At 40.8% G+C, this 17631-nt stretch overlaps 1 protein-coding gene across 4 annotated transcripts in view; it reads right to left on the bottom strand.

Moving 5' to 3' along the window:
• The window catches only part of LOC140302207 (multiple C2 and transmembrane domain-containing protein 2-like), a 36105-nt gene extending 19632 nt beyond the window's left edge, over positions 1-16473 (bottom strand). For 3 of the 4 annotated variants that reach the window (XM_072381019.1, XM_072381021.1, XM_072381022.1), the window contains exons 1-5: positions 16362-16473; positions 6516-7077; positions 3109-3226; positions 687-829; positions 278-354 (exon numbers count right to left, since the gene is read on the bottom strand). In XM_072381019.1, coding sequence (XP_072237120.1) covers positions 278-354; positions 687-829; positions 3109-3226; positions 6516-7031 — 854 coding nt within the window. In that variant the 5' untranslated portion in view covers positions 7032-7077; positions 16362-16473. Of the gene's footprint in view, positions 1-277; positions 355-686; positions 830-3108; positions 3227-6515; positions 7082-16361 lie in introns of all 4 variants that reach the window. The other variant, XM_072381020.1, reaches the window with a different exon arrangement.
• Between the last annotated feature and the right edge of the window lie 1158 nt (positions 16474-17631).

Genomic DNA, 17631 nt, shown 5'->3' with positions numbered 1-17631 from the left:
AAGTATACCAGCTGATAAGTAACAATCCTAGAGTTAAAGCTTGAGTGAATTAGATTCAGCATCTCCATTAAATGTCCACTAGAGAGCGCTTTCAAAACAAAACAGAACAAAAAAATGGAAAAAACAAAGTATAAACAAGATAAGAAGTTTTTTTTTTTTTTTTAAGTTTGAAACGCTGTTAATTTCAATACTTAGGCCTTAAAAACCCAATTCCAGTCCTCTAAGCTACACAACAACCGTCCTCACTCCATCAAGCACAGTTTAGCACCAGACTTACTTGTCAGTCTCGAGATTACTCAGGAGGACACAGGCAGAGCCCATGAAGTCATCAGTTGTGAGGTCACGGTCATATACCTGCGTTAGTCAGACAACAGCAGACTGTTACAACAATGAACCCTACAGAGGCAGTTAATACCACAACAAGTGTCTGATTTTACTACTACAGTGTGATCTCGAGCACTGCGAATTTGTTTTGTCAATACGCTCATTATGCACAGATTTTGTTAAGGATACCACGTATTTTGCAGCAAATTTGCACATCAGACTTCCCCTCTGAATGGCTGTGGGGCTTCACCACAATCAGGGAAAGTCCCCTGACCACTGCACTTTGCAGAAATATTTTGCAAACAGGTGAAAAAATGAAGCCTCCAACAGACGCTAACATAAACCTGTGACAGGAAAGTTACCTTGATGTAAAGTTTCTGATTCAGATCCTTCACAGGCAAGGAGAAGGACTCATTCCATGTAGGGTTGAGGTTTTTATAAACCACTTTACTTTTGTAGATTGTTTTACCGTCCAGCTTGAATTTCACATAAGGATCGCTGGTACCTGAAAATGAAGAGGACGGACAAAAGCATACGTAAATATAAGAAAAGAAAAGTGAATCATTTACACTTGCACAACTCTGAACTCGTAGCAGTATCACAACTTTTCTTTTCACTCAATCTTTCAAGATCAAAGTTGTGAACCAAGAACTGAAATTACCCTGCTGTCCATTTTTCAAACCTCTAACCCTCTACCCTACTGTCTGAACTTCTAGGGAATTAAACTGTTTTCCAGTCAAAGGGAGGCCTGACTTGCTTACATTTTTATGCTCTCATCTAAGTGTGTGCGCATATTCAGGGGATGTGTGGGTTTTTTTTCCCCAACTGACCACAACTTCCTGATTCAACAGCCAATCAAATTTTAGCTTCTACTGTGAAAACTGACAGCAACTGAACACTTGTGTAATTCTTTTGAAGAGTTTCACATAAAGTTGAGGCCACGTGTAAAGGTGCTTGCACCAGAACTAAAAGGACATTTCCCAACCTTGTGTTTTTTTTTTTACACTTCTTCATCGCATATTTGTTGCAGTTCTGTCAAATTATTTTCACATCAAAGTAAAGTGTGTGCAAGTTTAGCGACTCTTCCAACAAACCGAGTGAATGCTGCAGTCAATAAACTGCTAATCCCAGAGGTTGACATTATGTTGCAAAATCAGATTAATGTGTTTCTTGAAATAAAAGCCCAGGGTTTAATTTCAAAGAGTTAAACATGCTGTTGTACTGGATTAAGCATTTCTGAAAGTCTGCATTTGATTCCTTAATTTGAAAACACTTTTGGATCGTTCCTGTGGGTTGTTGCGTGCACTATGGATGCATGTATTTCACAGAGGAGGTTTCTATCCAATCAAATTCAGAGGGGACTTTAATGTGACACAGTGCATGAATCATTAAGTGTGCACTCACAGCTTGTCAAGCTAATAGTTCGTAAACCAGTTAGTTACTTCATTTATTCAATATTCTGACACATGGCGCATTCTCTCTCCACAATCCAATGTGAAACGTAAAAATACATGTATACAAATAAATGCATGTTCTGCACAAACGTTCGAGCACATCTGCATGTGATCATGCCTACTCCTGCTCAAATCATGTTCCAGACCATCAGCAAACATCTGTTACAACATGCTTTGGCTGCCGTCGGTACAGCATGATTGAACTGAGAAAAATAAATAAATAAAAGGCTGTTCATTTGCTGCTTTTAGACAACCATATGGTTTGAACAATAAAATCCTTCTTTCCTCTAATCCTTCCCCTCATTTTCTGTATTATCTTTGCCCTGAGTCTGCATGTGTAAACACACAGTTACACAATAGAGACGGACGTAATCCAAATACATACCAGGAGAGAAAGGGCTTGTGCTGAATGCTGGGTGTGTCTAAGACAGGTTCTAATATGCTGTGTGGAATCCTGCTCTGGCTGTTACAGGAGCTGCCCAGCAGTAGCAGTTAACCTGACACTCGGGCGTATTTGTTGTACCCGTATTGTCCTTGGAGTCAGTCCCATAATGTCTAGTCAAACAGACATTTCTGGCCGTCATTTATGAGGCCAAGCAAACAAACTGAGGCTGCTGCAAGTAGAACACATCACACCATCTGTGAGAAAACTGACGTTTTCAGCTGGGTTCTAATATTAAGCCACACTATTCAGGGCACATTTGGTAGATTTGAAGAAAGCAGCACCAACACATGGTGAAACATGAGATGCAGACTTGCAGAATGAATGAACAAAAGTTGCACAAACTCAGTAAGTAATGCATGATGATGTATGTGACAAACTGTAAAGCTACAAGTCAAATCTATACAATGACATAAGAATGTGTAGAATAAGAGAAGTATACATATATACACCACTAAGGAAATGTACTTTATATTCCCCTAACCACCACCACCACACAGTTCAGTTTCAGTTGACAGTGACAACATGCTAAAATATTCTTTGCTTCTTGCTCAACCCATTTTCCTCGTTCTGATCAGAAAGGCATCACATTGCCACAGGGTTAGAGTTTGCATGATATCACTCAGAATGTATGTCTGTCTAACACCAACCCAACCACAGTTTGACTCTGCTATGATGCAGCTGTAACCTGCTTTCTACACTACACAAATATGGACCTGCTGTTTGGCTTTTATTATTCATGTGTGCAAACTGATCTTCCCCATTGTCTTGTATCATGTGTGTGACATCATTATAATACAGATGAGTAGTAAAGCAAATAAAGAGGAAGTGAGTCGTAGTACATCCTGGCATGTTTAAGCAGCAGCGGTGCTAGAATGAGGATCTTACCACAGCGGTCACGGATGACCAGGTTGCGTCCTTCCTTCAGGTTGATGGTGACCAGGAAGGACCTGGGAGACTCTTGGAAGCCCTCTGACACGCTTGCAGTCTCGCTGCCCATCTCACACTAGATGCACAAACCAATTCATTAAGAATTCATTTATTTTAGGCACCCACTATATCCTGACCTCAAAGCACCCAGAGGAACCCATGAGCTACAGAGGCCAGAAGATTCAAAGACCAGAACTTTGTCCTTTGAGGCATGAAAAACTCAAAACTCATGCAGTTTTCCCTCCTTTTTTGCCAGATTTCACTTTGTCTGAATTCATTCTGCTTTTATCTCTAAACACAGAATATGCTGTCACAAACAGTTTAAGCACCGAGTGTCTGGATCTTTTTATGCTCAGCATGTTTATTTGTTATGTGCCTCAGTCACAAGATTACATGTCTTTTCTTGTTTCCCTTTTCATTTTTTCATTTCAAAGTCACTTTCTAAATGCTGGAATTTACTTGCTGCAGAACACCTCCGACCCTTGAATTATCCGTGCCATGTTTCTACTCCTCTTTCTGTTAAACACACACAACCGAATGCCTAAAACAGTTGAATTCTGCATTGTGCACTGCGACTTCTCCAAGAAACGGATCTTTCAATCTCTCCACCACACCAAGCATCCCTCGGTGAATACCCCCCCAGTTGGCTGGAATCCGCCTGCTCTTACACAACTCTGACAGACACTGAATGTTGAAACACAGCCCAGTGTCTCATCTAGTCCTGAACCTGACACAATAATCTGGAATTAAACTTTGACATGAATGTATTTCCGCTAAAGCACAATGCATTGCAATATCACAGCCGCTAGAAAAGCAGTCCATAACAGGCGAGTTCTTCTAATCTTAGAGTTGTAGCTTTGGATAAAGGCACAAATTTAAAAAAAGAGAAGAAAAAAAGAAAGAAGATCACACTTTTTCAGCACAATCTTTCTGAGATAGAACTGTCATGGTATTCATAAAGTCTATCAGTCAAACAAAGTCCTCAAACAAGTCAACATCTGTCCAAACTGGGTAGTGTCACTTCCATTTTGGTTGTACTTGTCCTTTACCACCAGACAGCTGAAATCACGATTACCATATTGCAGACACAAAGCACATAATGTGAAACCATATCAAAAGGCACATAAAGCACCAGTTAATGAAAGATTCAGTCTGCTAATCAACCAAAGGGCCTCAAACTGAGTCCTGTTGGGCATTTCTAACATAGGCACAAATCCTCTGAGCACTTATTAAAAATTCCTGCGTCCTGGGGACGGAGTAGAGCTTCCTAATGAAAAAAGGGGAATTTGCTTTTCTGCTCTTTTTTCTTTTTTTTAACTGCGATTAAGGCCTTCATCTAAGGTTAGGACTATAATGGTCTGAACATTTCAGAAGTGTATTTTTCAAGAAGAAGCTTTCAGGATTTTTTTATGGATCTCATATCAACTAGCGACATAACTGGAGTTATGAGTATGTTTGTTGACTGGGTTTAAAATAGAAATGCATTGACATTATGTTATTCTGTGCTGCAGTTGAGATAAAGATGGTCATCGAATGTTCGTTCTTGCAGCCTGCACATGCTGTTCTGACTGATGCGTCAGTCACCTGTCCAGCAGCACTCTGACCACACCTCGTCTAATCCAAACTAGAGCCGTGCAAAGTCAGAGAGAATAATGCAAAAATAGCAGTGTGATGAAAGAACAACAAAAAAAGAACTTCTACTGCCCTGTGCTTACACCAAAAAAAGCACCACGAAACAGTGAAGGCAAATGGTGACTCAGCCAGATCCTTCACAGAAAGTCAACTTAGAAACTCTGCTTGAATGGAATGTGAAGAATGCAGGGATGAAACGGAAGAATTGCATTCTTCTGTTCGGATCTATTTTTTATTCTTTTACGGTCAGGCTACCATGTCTGCCACACCTCTGTCACTACAGCAACGAAACACTTCCGAGCTGCGTGCTTGGATTTGTCAACCCTTTCCTGCAAATAACAGCTTTTTATAGGTTTTATAGGTTATGAAGGGAATTCTTAAAAAGTGCTCTGTGTCCTGTGCAGTTTCTTTAATGAAAGCAAACACACTGAGGGTAACAAATGATTAAATAAATCTAATGATATATTTTAAAAAGCCGATCTGCAGCCATCTTTTGAAGTGATGTTATCTCGACTGGAATGTGATGTTCTTCTGGATAAGGAAGGTTTTTGCCAGACAGCCGGGGCACAGCTGCAGGTCTAAAAAGCCAACAATGGCTGCAAATGAATCTCCTTGAACAAGACTCTGATGGGTAGATCAAAGCCATCGCTGCGATCTGAATGCTGCCTCAACGGAAGGATACATCTAATCTTAGGATGGTCGGTGCCACCTAACTGTGTGCCTAATCTATCACTTTCCCTGCATTTTTCAATAGTCTTTTCTTATTTTTCTCCTCAAACTCAGGCAGTTTGAGGAGAAAAATTTGTTGAAAAATTAATTGAATTAATTGAATTAATTGAATTAGTTGAAGGTTTAACCGACACCTGACACACTTTATGGCCTCTTTTGGTCACAACTTGACTGATGTCTCAGAATGGATTTTGTGACATAACTGATGGTATATCTGTTATTATTAAATTTACTCCAGTCAACTGACAAATTCTCCATTTGTAATACAGTTCAAGGCTGAATTGCACAATTAACCATTTAATTCATTTTCAAAAAAATGGAAAAACATTTCTGAAGAGGTAATTGTTGATTCATCATAAGATGCTACCACAAAGTAAGATGAGAGAAACAAATGTGTCTAAGTGTTTATGTCCTTCTAGAAAATGCCTGATCGTGTCTAATTCACATTTTCTTTTATGCTTTATGATACAGACAAATTCTCCCTGACTAAGATGAACCAAGTGCTGGTGTGACAATAGTTTTCCACTCAGGCTCAAACTCACATTGTTGTCATAATGCTGAATGTTTAGAAAAGCTGTAAACACACCAGCCTTTGCATCCTATAGCTTGGCAGCCTTGAAAACACACACAGGAATAGTTTGCACAGTGTTGTAGCAAACTATTGATTTTGGAAGGACATCCAGTTGCAGCTGAACTCAGGTCGTCCAAGTTAAACTTTTCAAATCTTGTGCAAATAGACCTGACACCTCCCTCACAGCAGCGTGCATCAAAAAGTCCACTTCATTCAGAGTGCCAGAGAGCTACCAGGAAGCAGAAGACGAGTGTTACTCTACTGTCAGCGACACTGATGGAAACATCAAAAGTGAATACCTGCAAAACAAGTTAGTCTCTGAATTCATCTGTTCTAGAAAATATAAATATAAAAACAACATTCAGACGCTTATTTATTCTAGGAGGACTTATCTATATATTTTTAATATTCTTTGTAAAAATGCACTCTGTACCTGTGAGTTATCCTGGGAAACCTCCTCAGGGGCAGTCTCTGGGCTGTAAACCGTCATCATCTCTGGGAGGGCCAGCTCCTCGGGCTCCATGCCTTGAACAGGTCTATAATGTGTCCGTGGAGAGTCCTCCTCTGCACAGAGACTACTGAAAGACTCCTGAGAGGATGCCCAGTCTGTGGTGTCTGAGGGCACACTTAGTCTGTTTTCACTCTTCCTAGATCCTCCACCTACACTTAGGCCACTCCCACCTCCTTCTGGGTGTCTCGAAGGCTTGACAAGCGGCGTGGAGGGGCTGCTGTAGCTGGGAGGGTTGCACTGCTGGAACTGTGTGCTGGAGGATACACGAGAGTACTCCTGCCTCATGTTCCTCATATCTGGAACGGAGGAGCTCATCCGGTGGTCCATGGTGTGGTCGAGTTGGACGTCTGGCTTGCTTCGGCTCGTCTTGCCTCGCCGGATGTGTGGAAGCATCCTCTGGCGGAGATGGTGCAGCATGCCTGACTTCTTGGAGTCCATGATTGGAAGAATCAGTCTGCGTCTATGATCTGGACATCACTGAGAGCTATCTTGCAAAACACACAGAGACAAACACACACACACACACACACACACAGGGAACAATTATGAACTCCAGCTGTAGCAGTAAATTATCAAGCTGCTATTATCAGTCTCCACACACAGTCATTTTGTGTGACAACCTGACTTATCATTCACATTATTACCAATGATGTTAACGCTGAAATAATCCCAGCTGTTTTAAGAACAAGCTAAGTTTGCACAACTTGCACAAGTCGTCCTCTGCACAAAACGCTGCAACTCTGCAATAATGTGTCAAAAACAGATTCAATTTAACTTTCGATTCATCGGCTTGTTCATATTGTGTTCATTTGGCCGCAAATACTTGACAGGAGGGGAAAAAAATAAAATAAAAAATTGTATTCGCAGACCTTCATGTAACAGACGCACAATATTTACCTCAGTCCTTGCATTTTACTACTCCGATCACAATTTTGTACTTTTTACTGCACTCCCCTCATTCTAATAGTTCTGGTTAGAATGAACATTGTTAGGTCGGGATCATACAAAATACATGGCTAGACTCACTTTGCCTCCAATACATTTATCTGTGTGTTTGATAGAGAAACACATATCAAACACATGTCAAACACATATGTTTAAAGTAGAAATCGCTAACAATCTTTAGCTTGATGAGTAAAAGTGCCCCAATTGTTCAAGAAGAAGAAGACCAGACCAGATACGGACGCACTGCTGTGGATTATGAGTCATTATAAGTGCTTTACAGAGGAAATATCACATAGTTCGAACAACATGAGACATACTTTAATGCTAGAATTTACTTTTACTTTGTTTTCTGTAAACGTAGTTTTATAACAGGAACTAAAAAACAAAGAGGAAGGAAGGAAGGGAAGAGAAAATGTTGCACTAACAGGAAAATACTAACCTCATTCCATTCGAGACAAAGAAAATTAATTATTCATTAACACTTTAACAGAACCCCCCCCCCCATTATAAACATATGCAGCTGAAAACTTACAGCGTTGAATGCGCACTGTGCTGTCAGTGGCCTTAATCCACTGAAAATCACACAAACCCCTACAAACGATAAAAGAAATATCCACGAATAATAGCCGTTGTAGTTTTTCCTATTTAGATTTTTGCTTTTTCAAAGCATGAAAGTCACGTATCACAAATATCAGACAAATATCCTGAATCTTGCCAGACGGCATTTTAAGGTGGTCGCTAAAGTCTGCCAGTGAGATTCATGTGGTGTTAGCGGGTTTTTTCGCCCGCTTCTGGCAGCATAACTACTATGCAACTTCTTTTTTAGAGGTGTAGAATTATAGCGCTGTTGACACTTTCCTGGCCTGATGCACAATCTGCATGCAATACACTGCATGCAAATCAATAACAAGCGATGTGAAGACAGCAGAATAAATAAACAACCAGATTAGCTTTTATGCATTCATGCAGAACGTTAAGTTCTAAAAGAAAAGATACAAATAGAAGATGTACTAAAATAAGATACTGCAGGTACTAGAAAATAAACCTGTTACATATGTATATATACATATACACACATAGTCCACATGCTCTAAAGATTGGTGTTAGAACAGGTAGAACAAGAACAAAAAAAACATCAGAATGCAGTGCAAACCACAAAGTCCCCCAGAAACTCATTCCACAAAATAACCTAATTGTTCCTTTTTCTGTGCCAGGTAGCAACTGCACCAGCTTCCTCCAGTGAAGACGCGCTATCCAACATGAAAGAAAAGGGTAGATTCTGGCTTCTATGTGCTCACTAACTTAACTTAACTTAAGTCGCTTTGCTCATGTTCAGCAGAATTCTGGATTTCTAAATGTCTTATCAAATTTGGGTTTTTTGGTGGCTGCTCGTTTGGACACAAATTAACCTTTAAAACACAGGGACTTCTCTATTTTTATGTCAACACAGAACATGAATCTGCAATTCTGGGCAGCATCACAGTACGCAGGGCACACAGAGAGCTAAAATATCTTCATGCCGTTAGTCTTGCCACATAAATTTCAGGGTATTTAAATGTTGCTGGCAAAGGAATTTAATTACAGTAATTTCAGCTTGAATTTTAATCCAAACCTATGGCCTAATAATTACATTTATCAAATCTGATTTAGGGACAAGGGAGGTATTTGATGAAGCGCTTTGGATTATTCTGACAACCTTTTGGATGTTTGCCTGAAGATTAAAACAAAATGGTGTCACTAAGGTTTAGTCTCATTTTTAGACCGCAGGCTTGGTCCTGAAGCTTTTGTGAATGTGTGTATCTGGCTGACTCATCTGGCAGTCATTTACAAGTCAGCCACCACAAAGTTCCTTCATTAAAAGAAAAATGAACAAAGAACTGGGGAACAAAGCAGTTAAAGCAGATGGTGGTGTCATGAAAGCTTTTAGCTGTCCAACACAAACAGCAGCAGCACCTGCCTCAGTGACTGGGACAAACCTTGAAACTGGAAAGCAACCAGCCGCTATAAGCCTTTTGTCAGGCTCATACTTTAGTGGCACCCTATGACATGCCTTGTTATGGTCTGTGGCAGGGTGTGCTAGAAGAGAGTGCATATTGATCAGATCAGATATCATCTGCTGCTGAAAATTAAAGTACTTTCAAATGTGACACCCAATCTCTGACAATAAGAAAAGAGCACGACACATACAAATGGTAACAAACTGATGCTGAAACCAGCAGATGATTTCTGAAATCTTTCAGTTACTTAAAACATCTGTAATGTAGATTCAAAATTCTGTAGCCCGACCTAAATATGAGGATTAGATGGTGGATCACTGAAGAGTACACGGACTGCGTTTGTCTCTATTACTCAAGTGATGACTTGCTGTCTCTCAAGTTGTGTTGAAATCATCGCAAAATGTTCAGATTTGAGATAACTAAATCTTTAAAGCCACAGTGAAATGAAAAACACATTTTACCTGCTAAACGTGTGTCAATATAACAAAGTTGTTCCCTCTCCTTTTCTTGTTGAACAAACTGTCTTTGATCGCTCATCATAAACTCTGAAGCTCTCGTGCCATGAAACGTGGGCATCGTGCAACTTGTACCCTCCCCTTCCTGATCCGACAGCACGGGAGAGAAATAAAGCAACTACTTTCATATGATTCATATCAGATTTTGCAGCAACTCTGTCACAGAGTTTACTGCAACACAAATCTAATCCTGCCCTCTGGGTCAGTGTCAGATGATGCAAATCCTATGCTGCCCCCACTGATGTTGTTTAGCTCCTGTAACAAGTAGAAACCACTTGTGTAGAGACTGTTTTAAGCCTGACGAGAGTGAGATTAAAGGGTTAACAAGAGCGGATACACAAAACGTATGAATATGCTTTTATATTTGGTCTTCACTTGTTCGTTATGTGACATCATCAGACCTGAATGTAGTTCACAGAGTATTTGGTTTAAAGTCTAACATCTCATATGTGCAGTTGTCATGTTGAAAATAGAAAACAGACCTTGAGAAAGTTAAAGTTGAGTTAAACTACTCTTTTTTTTTTTTTTTTAGACATTTGCATGAATTTTACATTTTGGAAGGATGTCATGAAAGCTGAAGCTCTCCTCGTAGCAACGGAGAGGTTAGTGTCTGGAAGGATGCCAGAAATTGGATTGGGTGGGAGGCCGTGACCGTAGGTCTTCATTATTGTATCAGAAACACTGATTACCTGCAGCGTAATCCTCCACAGTGGAGTCTGTGGAGGACCTTGGATTGGACCAGGCCACGGTGGTAACATGGAAGATGAATGAACCAAATTTAAGGCCGTTACCCATTGCTGATCTGTTTTTTTTGTTTGGTTTTTTTCACGTTCACGTCACACTTCAAAGCTGCTTTTATTAGAGTGAGATGTGTCAGAGTAGCTGACCATAAACGGCTGCATAAATCAGAAATTCATTTCATTTATATGGCTAAAAGGGTGTAAGTCAGGGTTCATGAAGTGACACAACTGCTTTTTCACAAAGTCTCTCCTTAACTCGGGTAAAACCATAAAGGTTCTGAATGACACGACCGTATTTGAAGGTTTGAAATATATCATTTTTAAGTAATGTTGTCATTTGGGACTTTCATATACACCAGAGGCCTTCCTGAATTGGCTCCATGTTTTCAGGAAGGAAAACAACAGGGTTTGTTCCACAGACTGCAAAGGGAGGCATAGTAGGGAAGTGAGGATGAGGGAGGATAACATAGCTTGCAACGTGTAAAGTGAAGCTGTGATTTCCAGGCACGCCAGGAGTCGCATACGTCATACATCCAGTACCGTAAATAATACAGCCCAGTGGCATCACCTAAGGTCTGCTGGGACACCGACTTAGGAGACTGAAGGATTGCTTTTTGGATTCTTGGTGGTTTGGCACCTCCTAAAAATCTGCACAGACTTATCATTTAGTGATGAATACAGGGGCTGTGATGGGAGAAAAGAAAACCATCCTAATCAACTTTATCCGAACTACAAGAGATCGTGGTAAAAAAAATGTTTAAATCTGCACACCACAGGCTGAATGGGACATTGTTTGGGTTTGGAGCATCCAACCAGTAAAAGGAGTTTTCTGACCACTCCAGTTATGCTGGAAAACATGGAAGGAGCCAGTGAGTTGACTGGTAATATTTCAGTTAAATATATGGTTTAAAGGATCTAATTCATCAGTCTTTTTTTTTAGGAAAACTGATGGAATGATAGTGATGGAAACAAAATCCTTTTTTTGCAAGGAAGTAGTTTCTTAGTTCCAATCCAATTTTCTGCACCTGAACAGTCAGGCACAGCAGTGCTGACACTCTGCATGTGGCTGGAGGATCTCATGATAAACTGAAGCCCCTTTCAGGCTGGACTTTCCAACTGACTCTCACAGTGTGAATGAGCATTTTCTGAACAACTCAGACGAAGTGAAAGATGATGTGCAATAAAAACCCTGCAAGAAAGAAGCCACAGTTTGTTGTGTTTTTTTTTTTTTTTAATAACACCAACATTTTCAGAAATTATTCTATTTTAGTTGCTAAGTGTATTTCATACAGCCACAGCTTGCTTGTTATGTTTATGTGAATCATTATGTCAATATGACATGACTGCTAGAAAACTCTGAGGCTGTGATATCGTGACCATCTATCTAATAAGCCATTAAAAAGAGCCCTGAGCATTAGGGACATGGGCAAAATAAATCATATCACTCAGTTTACCAGTCAGTGCTTTGAATGTTGTGCCTGACTGGTGTAAAATGGGATTTATATTATACATCAGTTGGCAAATATCGCACACACTGCAGCTCCCCATCACGATGGTGGGTATGACTGAGCGATGCCTTCAGAAGAAACTGAATATTTTCTCTTTAACAGAGTGATGAAACCACTTTTGTTCCTTATCCGATGTCTGTAAAGGGCTGTAGAAGAGTCTCTCCAAACCCAACATCCCAGTGCACTGCATACTCAACAACGATCTCAGACAGAAACTGGCTGACTGAGCATCAAACCTCCAAATGCACGCCGAGTATCACCGCGGCGATGAGAGCACAGGCTCTTATATGTGGCGGCTCAACACAGAGAGGGCAGCTCCGCAGGTCTGGACTCACCCGTCCACCTGCCTCTAAACGATAAAGAAACTCCTTTGTGATGTAAACAACCGAGACAGAGCAGCCAGATGGTTCGAGGAGTGAGGGAAACCATCAACCCACCCATTCAACTGGAAAAACCAAAAGAACAGCAGTGGGTGCGTCACACCTTAATTCATATGACCCGAACATCTCACCTACTCACTGTGTGGTTAAACCCACAACAGATACCAATCCTACCAGATACCAGGCCTCCACACACTGAGCTCCCAGGCAAATGGGCCCCCTGGCACACCTTCACTGCTCGGATCTGGTTTAGCTGCAGTTGAACTGAACCTGTTAAAGTCTGCAGCCATACATCAGGTCACATTTGCAGCATAGCGGTATTTGAACCTCCTGCAACTTTCAGTTCAGTTGGACATATTCTGAAGTTCAACCATGATGGTCAGATTCTAGGTGACAGAGTAACGAGCCAAAATCCTTTTCTGCAGCGGCAGCTTTTTCTGTTAAAAAAGAGCTACGAAAACCTAAAGGCACAAGCTGAACAGGGACTTCGGTGTGTAGATAACAGGAGATTTAGCAGCCGAAGAGCGACTTCACTCCTTCGGGAGCTGGTGAAGCCTATAAGCAAAACCAAAAGTTGCATCACTGCTGCTGAATTAAGCCATTCCATGCAACTTTACAATGAGGCAATGCTGCTGAATTGGCCAGAGCAGCCAAACACCTGATGTGTAGAACTGCCTGCAGAGCAGAGCAAGCATCACCTTCTCATAACTCAAAACTACAGAAGTCACAACAGAAATCAAAGGCAAGATAATTCAAAGCTATGAGCATATAACCTTAGAAAGAGCACAATAAAGAAATTAAGCTACTCACACAGTATATTGTGTTCAACAGTGGTTGAAGCCAAATCTTTCAGTATTCAGTGTCACACAGCGTCCTACCTGTTATTCCAGTCCATTTCACTGTTCTCCGCGGTCTTCAAACAAAGCCTATAAACATGTACATCAATAATTAACCCTAAACAGTCCCAATAATCCCAACAGTGAACCATTAAATGAGGCAGAGAGAATTGTGGGAGTGTGTGACCACAACAACCACTGAAGTTTGACTGAACTGAACACTGAACCAGAGATTTGACTCTTAAATGACTTTGGTGTCAATGACGTGCGTATTTAGCGGGGCCTGAAAAACATTTAGTAACAGTCCACCGCTCATAAACAAGGCTCTGCTCCAACCATGAACCAGAGATAAACAACCAGGTGGCCTCGCAGCTGAGTGGGCAGTGAAGATGGTAACTGCACATGCGACGAATGATACGGCAGCAATCACACCACACTCACATCCACTTTCTCAATGGGGAAAACTACACTTTCATATAAGCCAGATTATACTTTAATTGCTAGCTGTGTTAAATGCAATGACTGTGCCGATCTCTTTACAGTAAATCTCCATTTTGCAAGCCAGATCAGAGTCTGTGTGACGGTTGTAGTGCAAAGCCTGCCCGGTTCAAGGAGCTCCTTTCCATCAATCCTGCAGACAGCCTTGTCCAAAAGCCCACTGCACGGAACATCTTCAACCAGACTAACAGGATCAACTTCCAGGATCATGGTAAAGCTGAAAGTTGAAATCATAGACGTCTGTAGACATCTCTGTAAATAAAAACACACAGTCCACATTGGATGCCCGTGGTGGCACTGCAATAAAGGCAGACGTAATTCCATCTTTGGAAATCACTGCATGGGCTCAGGGGCACTGCCAGAAGACACCGCAGATCAGATGTTTGTTGTTAAAAGAAGAGGGGGTGCAACAGTGATATACATGTCCTGTCACTACTTTGCTGAGGAGCTCAATTTTTTTTCATAAAAGCACAAAATGTCTCACGTTTAACATTTGATGTGGTTTCTATTTTCTGTTGTTAATAAAACGTAACTTTAGCAGATTTACACATTCTGTAGTTTTTTTTTTTAAACAAAATTTGTAAAAGCAACCTTTGGACAACTTGAGACAATCTTTTTAACTGGTACATGCAGACTTGAGATGCTCACATAGGCTAAGTTAAGACATTTTCTACAACATACCAACATTTTACTCAGGCCCCTTGCCTTTTTAAAAAAATAAATAAATAAAAAAATAAATCGATCAACCTCTAATAAAAATGTCTACAGCGGTCCAACACGACTGTTTCCATTTCCACGCGTGCAATTTCTACCTTCATGAAGTCTGTGTGTAAAGAGATTTTACAATATGAACAATACCAAGGTGTGCCCGTGATAAGAATGAGGAGGTCAAGGATTCAGCATGTGTTACTCCGGTTATGCTACTAGGAAATTCTTATGAGGCAGTCAGACAGATCAGATTCAATACACTGCCTCCCTCAGTTAATGCTGCTGCAAGTGCTGGAGCAGACAGACGCTGCATCTATGCACATCTATGCAGGCTGCATTTCTACTCCCTTTCCAAAATGAGGTCATTGCAACTGATAAACTAAGGTAGTGATTTTGCAAAAAGCCCCAAAGCCCACAAATAACGGATGATAGCTTTTTAGAATAATACCGGGTTAATCTGTTGTTAAAACATCAAAGCACCAGTGCTGACTGCATCCACCTAAATGTACAGAGCTCTAATTCCCTCCCCAGCTGAAATCATATTTCAAAATAACCTTTGTTTGATTCTTTGGTCTGAACTCAGACAAGATAAAGCACTTAGAAGCTCTCAGTATTAACTCACCTGCCAAAGACAAGGTCATCCTCTACATTTTCGAGGAAAGCTACACTGTTGTAGGCTGCAATGATGAAGTTGCTTAAAGCTCTGCTTTGGTTTGTTTTGTTTCTCCTCTCAGCCGGTGGGTTGTCTTGAGTAAGTGCATCGCTGCCCTGTCTTGTCAGAACAAGACCAGAAGTTACTTCCTGGAACTACTTCACAGTTTGTGGTTCTCACACTTTTGGGGGAAGACCAACTTCAGCTACAGATGCCACGCAAGAAAGAGTAAAGATACAATCTTTATTTACAGACACTGGTGTTGAAACAAGCAGGAGTCCAATCCATCCAGGAGTGTATGTCAGTGTGATAAACACTCAAAGTTCTAAATTCTAAATATTTCAACTTGTTTTTGCTTATGCATTTAGCAGACGCTTTTATCCAAAGCGACTTACACTGGTAGGCAGGTAGGGTAAGGGGGTCTTGCCTAAGGACCCCTACTGGAGGGGTGCAGGGGATTTGAATCCAGGTCACCCTCATGAAAGGTGGCAATCTTACCACTACACTATCCAGTACTTATGGACATAAGTAATACTGCTGCCTTTAACATCCTTAACTGGGCTCTTCCTTTAGTCCACCCACCGTGTCATACATATATAAAAACATATAAGCAGCTTTTTCCTCTTTCCAGCAGAGTCCTTAAAGTGTTTTGCTTCATGATGACAATACCGAAGTGGTAACTTACATTATCAACCATTCAAACATATAATTGAAGATACTGAAGAGACTTTGACAAAGAAATAAAAAAAAGGGTGATTGAAGCCGTTGGTTGTGTGAACAGGGTTCTATGAGAGCCTCCTTCGATAAAGTCTACGTGGAAGTTTTCCCCGAGCAACAGTTCAAAGTGGACTTCTCACACATCCGCCGGCTGACACGTTACCGGACAGGAACAATGCTCACCTGGTCAGCCCCACCTCCTCTGCCCTCACAGGTATTTTCTGCTTCCCCGCTTTGAAAAGACCAAACGAAGAAAATAAACTTATATTTACCTTTTTGCGATGCTTTAAACCTCCGACGCTACTTCCTTATTCGCCCCGTCCCCACAAGGCATAGCAACCAGCGGCTCTGCATAGAAACCGGTCTGAACATCGCTCGAAATGTGTGACTCGGGCAGGCAGACTTCCTCCTCTCCCCTTCAGCACCAAAAAATTAATTGCGACACAGTGAAGCCGCTCACGAGATTTTACAAAAATAAAAGCTCTTCCGGGAAGTGCGCGCCCCGAGGGACAAAATCGAAAGTCAAGCTGGTAATATCCCCCCCCCCCCTTTCAATTGACGATTTGTCAAGTTTTTTTTTACAGATAATATTGTTTTTACGACGTATTTCAACAAATACATCTATACGAATAACAGGCTTGTAATTATTAGTCTGTTGAATAAAACTGTTTTAATCAATCTTCCACATCCTCTACTATATTCACTAAATAAAATCAACATCTACCTTGTTTTGGCTGCTTAAATGACGTTACACTTCTGAAAGCAAATCGATCCCCTGTATTATATGTTAATTAAGTCAACTTAAAAGTTTAAACATTAAATCAAGGACTGTTTAGGACTGTACTGTTTGCATCCAAGAAGTTTTGTGGTTATTAGAATAAGTATATTAACAACTGCTGCAGATCAGGGGCAAAATTGGGGTACAGGTTTGCCAAGAGTATTTCAAACTACAAAAAAATGTATCTTATTTGCACTACAACACCTCAATGTTGGGTTGAATGCTAAGTCAGTTAGCCCCACTGATAATGCCCACCATAGAGCTCAACAAAGTTTATTTTATATGTTAGTTTAACTTTTGGGGCAGACCTTTCTTCAAGCAAATATCAGCTCTCGTCTTTCTCAATAATCTTACATTTAATCCATCTACACACATATTTCCCCATCCTCTTGTCTTCTGAGTGACTTGAGGCCTTGCAGTCAGGGCCGGCTCTGGGTAATATGGTAATAGGTTACATTGCAGCCAACACCCAAGCTTACAATAAACACAGAGTTTATCTGAGGGTTCCTCTCATACATTCCTGGTGTTTAGACTTTATTCTGAAGCTTTTACCTTCTATTGACTGCACAAGTTCAGCCAATGTCAGCTTGGCAAACGTTTGCAAGACATTTACAGTAGTATATTGTGAATAAAATATAAAAACGGCTTCAGCTCAAAAGTTCTCATATAAAACGGCTTCAGCTCAAAAGTTCTCATATAAAAACGGCTTCAGCTCGAAAGTTCTCATTTAAATCGGCTTCAGCCCCCAGACCCTGCTTGCAGTA

Source organism: Leuresthes tenuis, unplaced genomic scaffold, assembly GCF_036924035.1.
Source record: "Leuresthes tenuis unplaced genomic scaffold, fLeuTen1.0.hap1 SCAF_2, whole genome shotgun sequence".
NCBI classification, from domain to species: Eukaryota; Metazoa; Chordata; class Actinopteri; order Atheriniformes; family Atherinopsidae; genus Leuresthes; species Leuresthes tenuis.
This window is presented reverse-complemented; position numbering and strand designations above follow the sequence as displayed.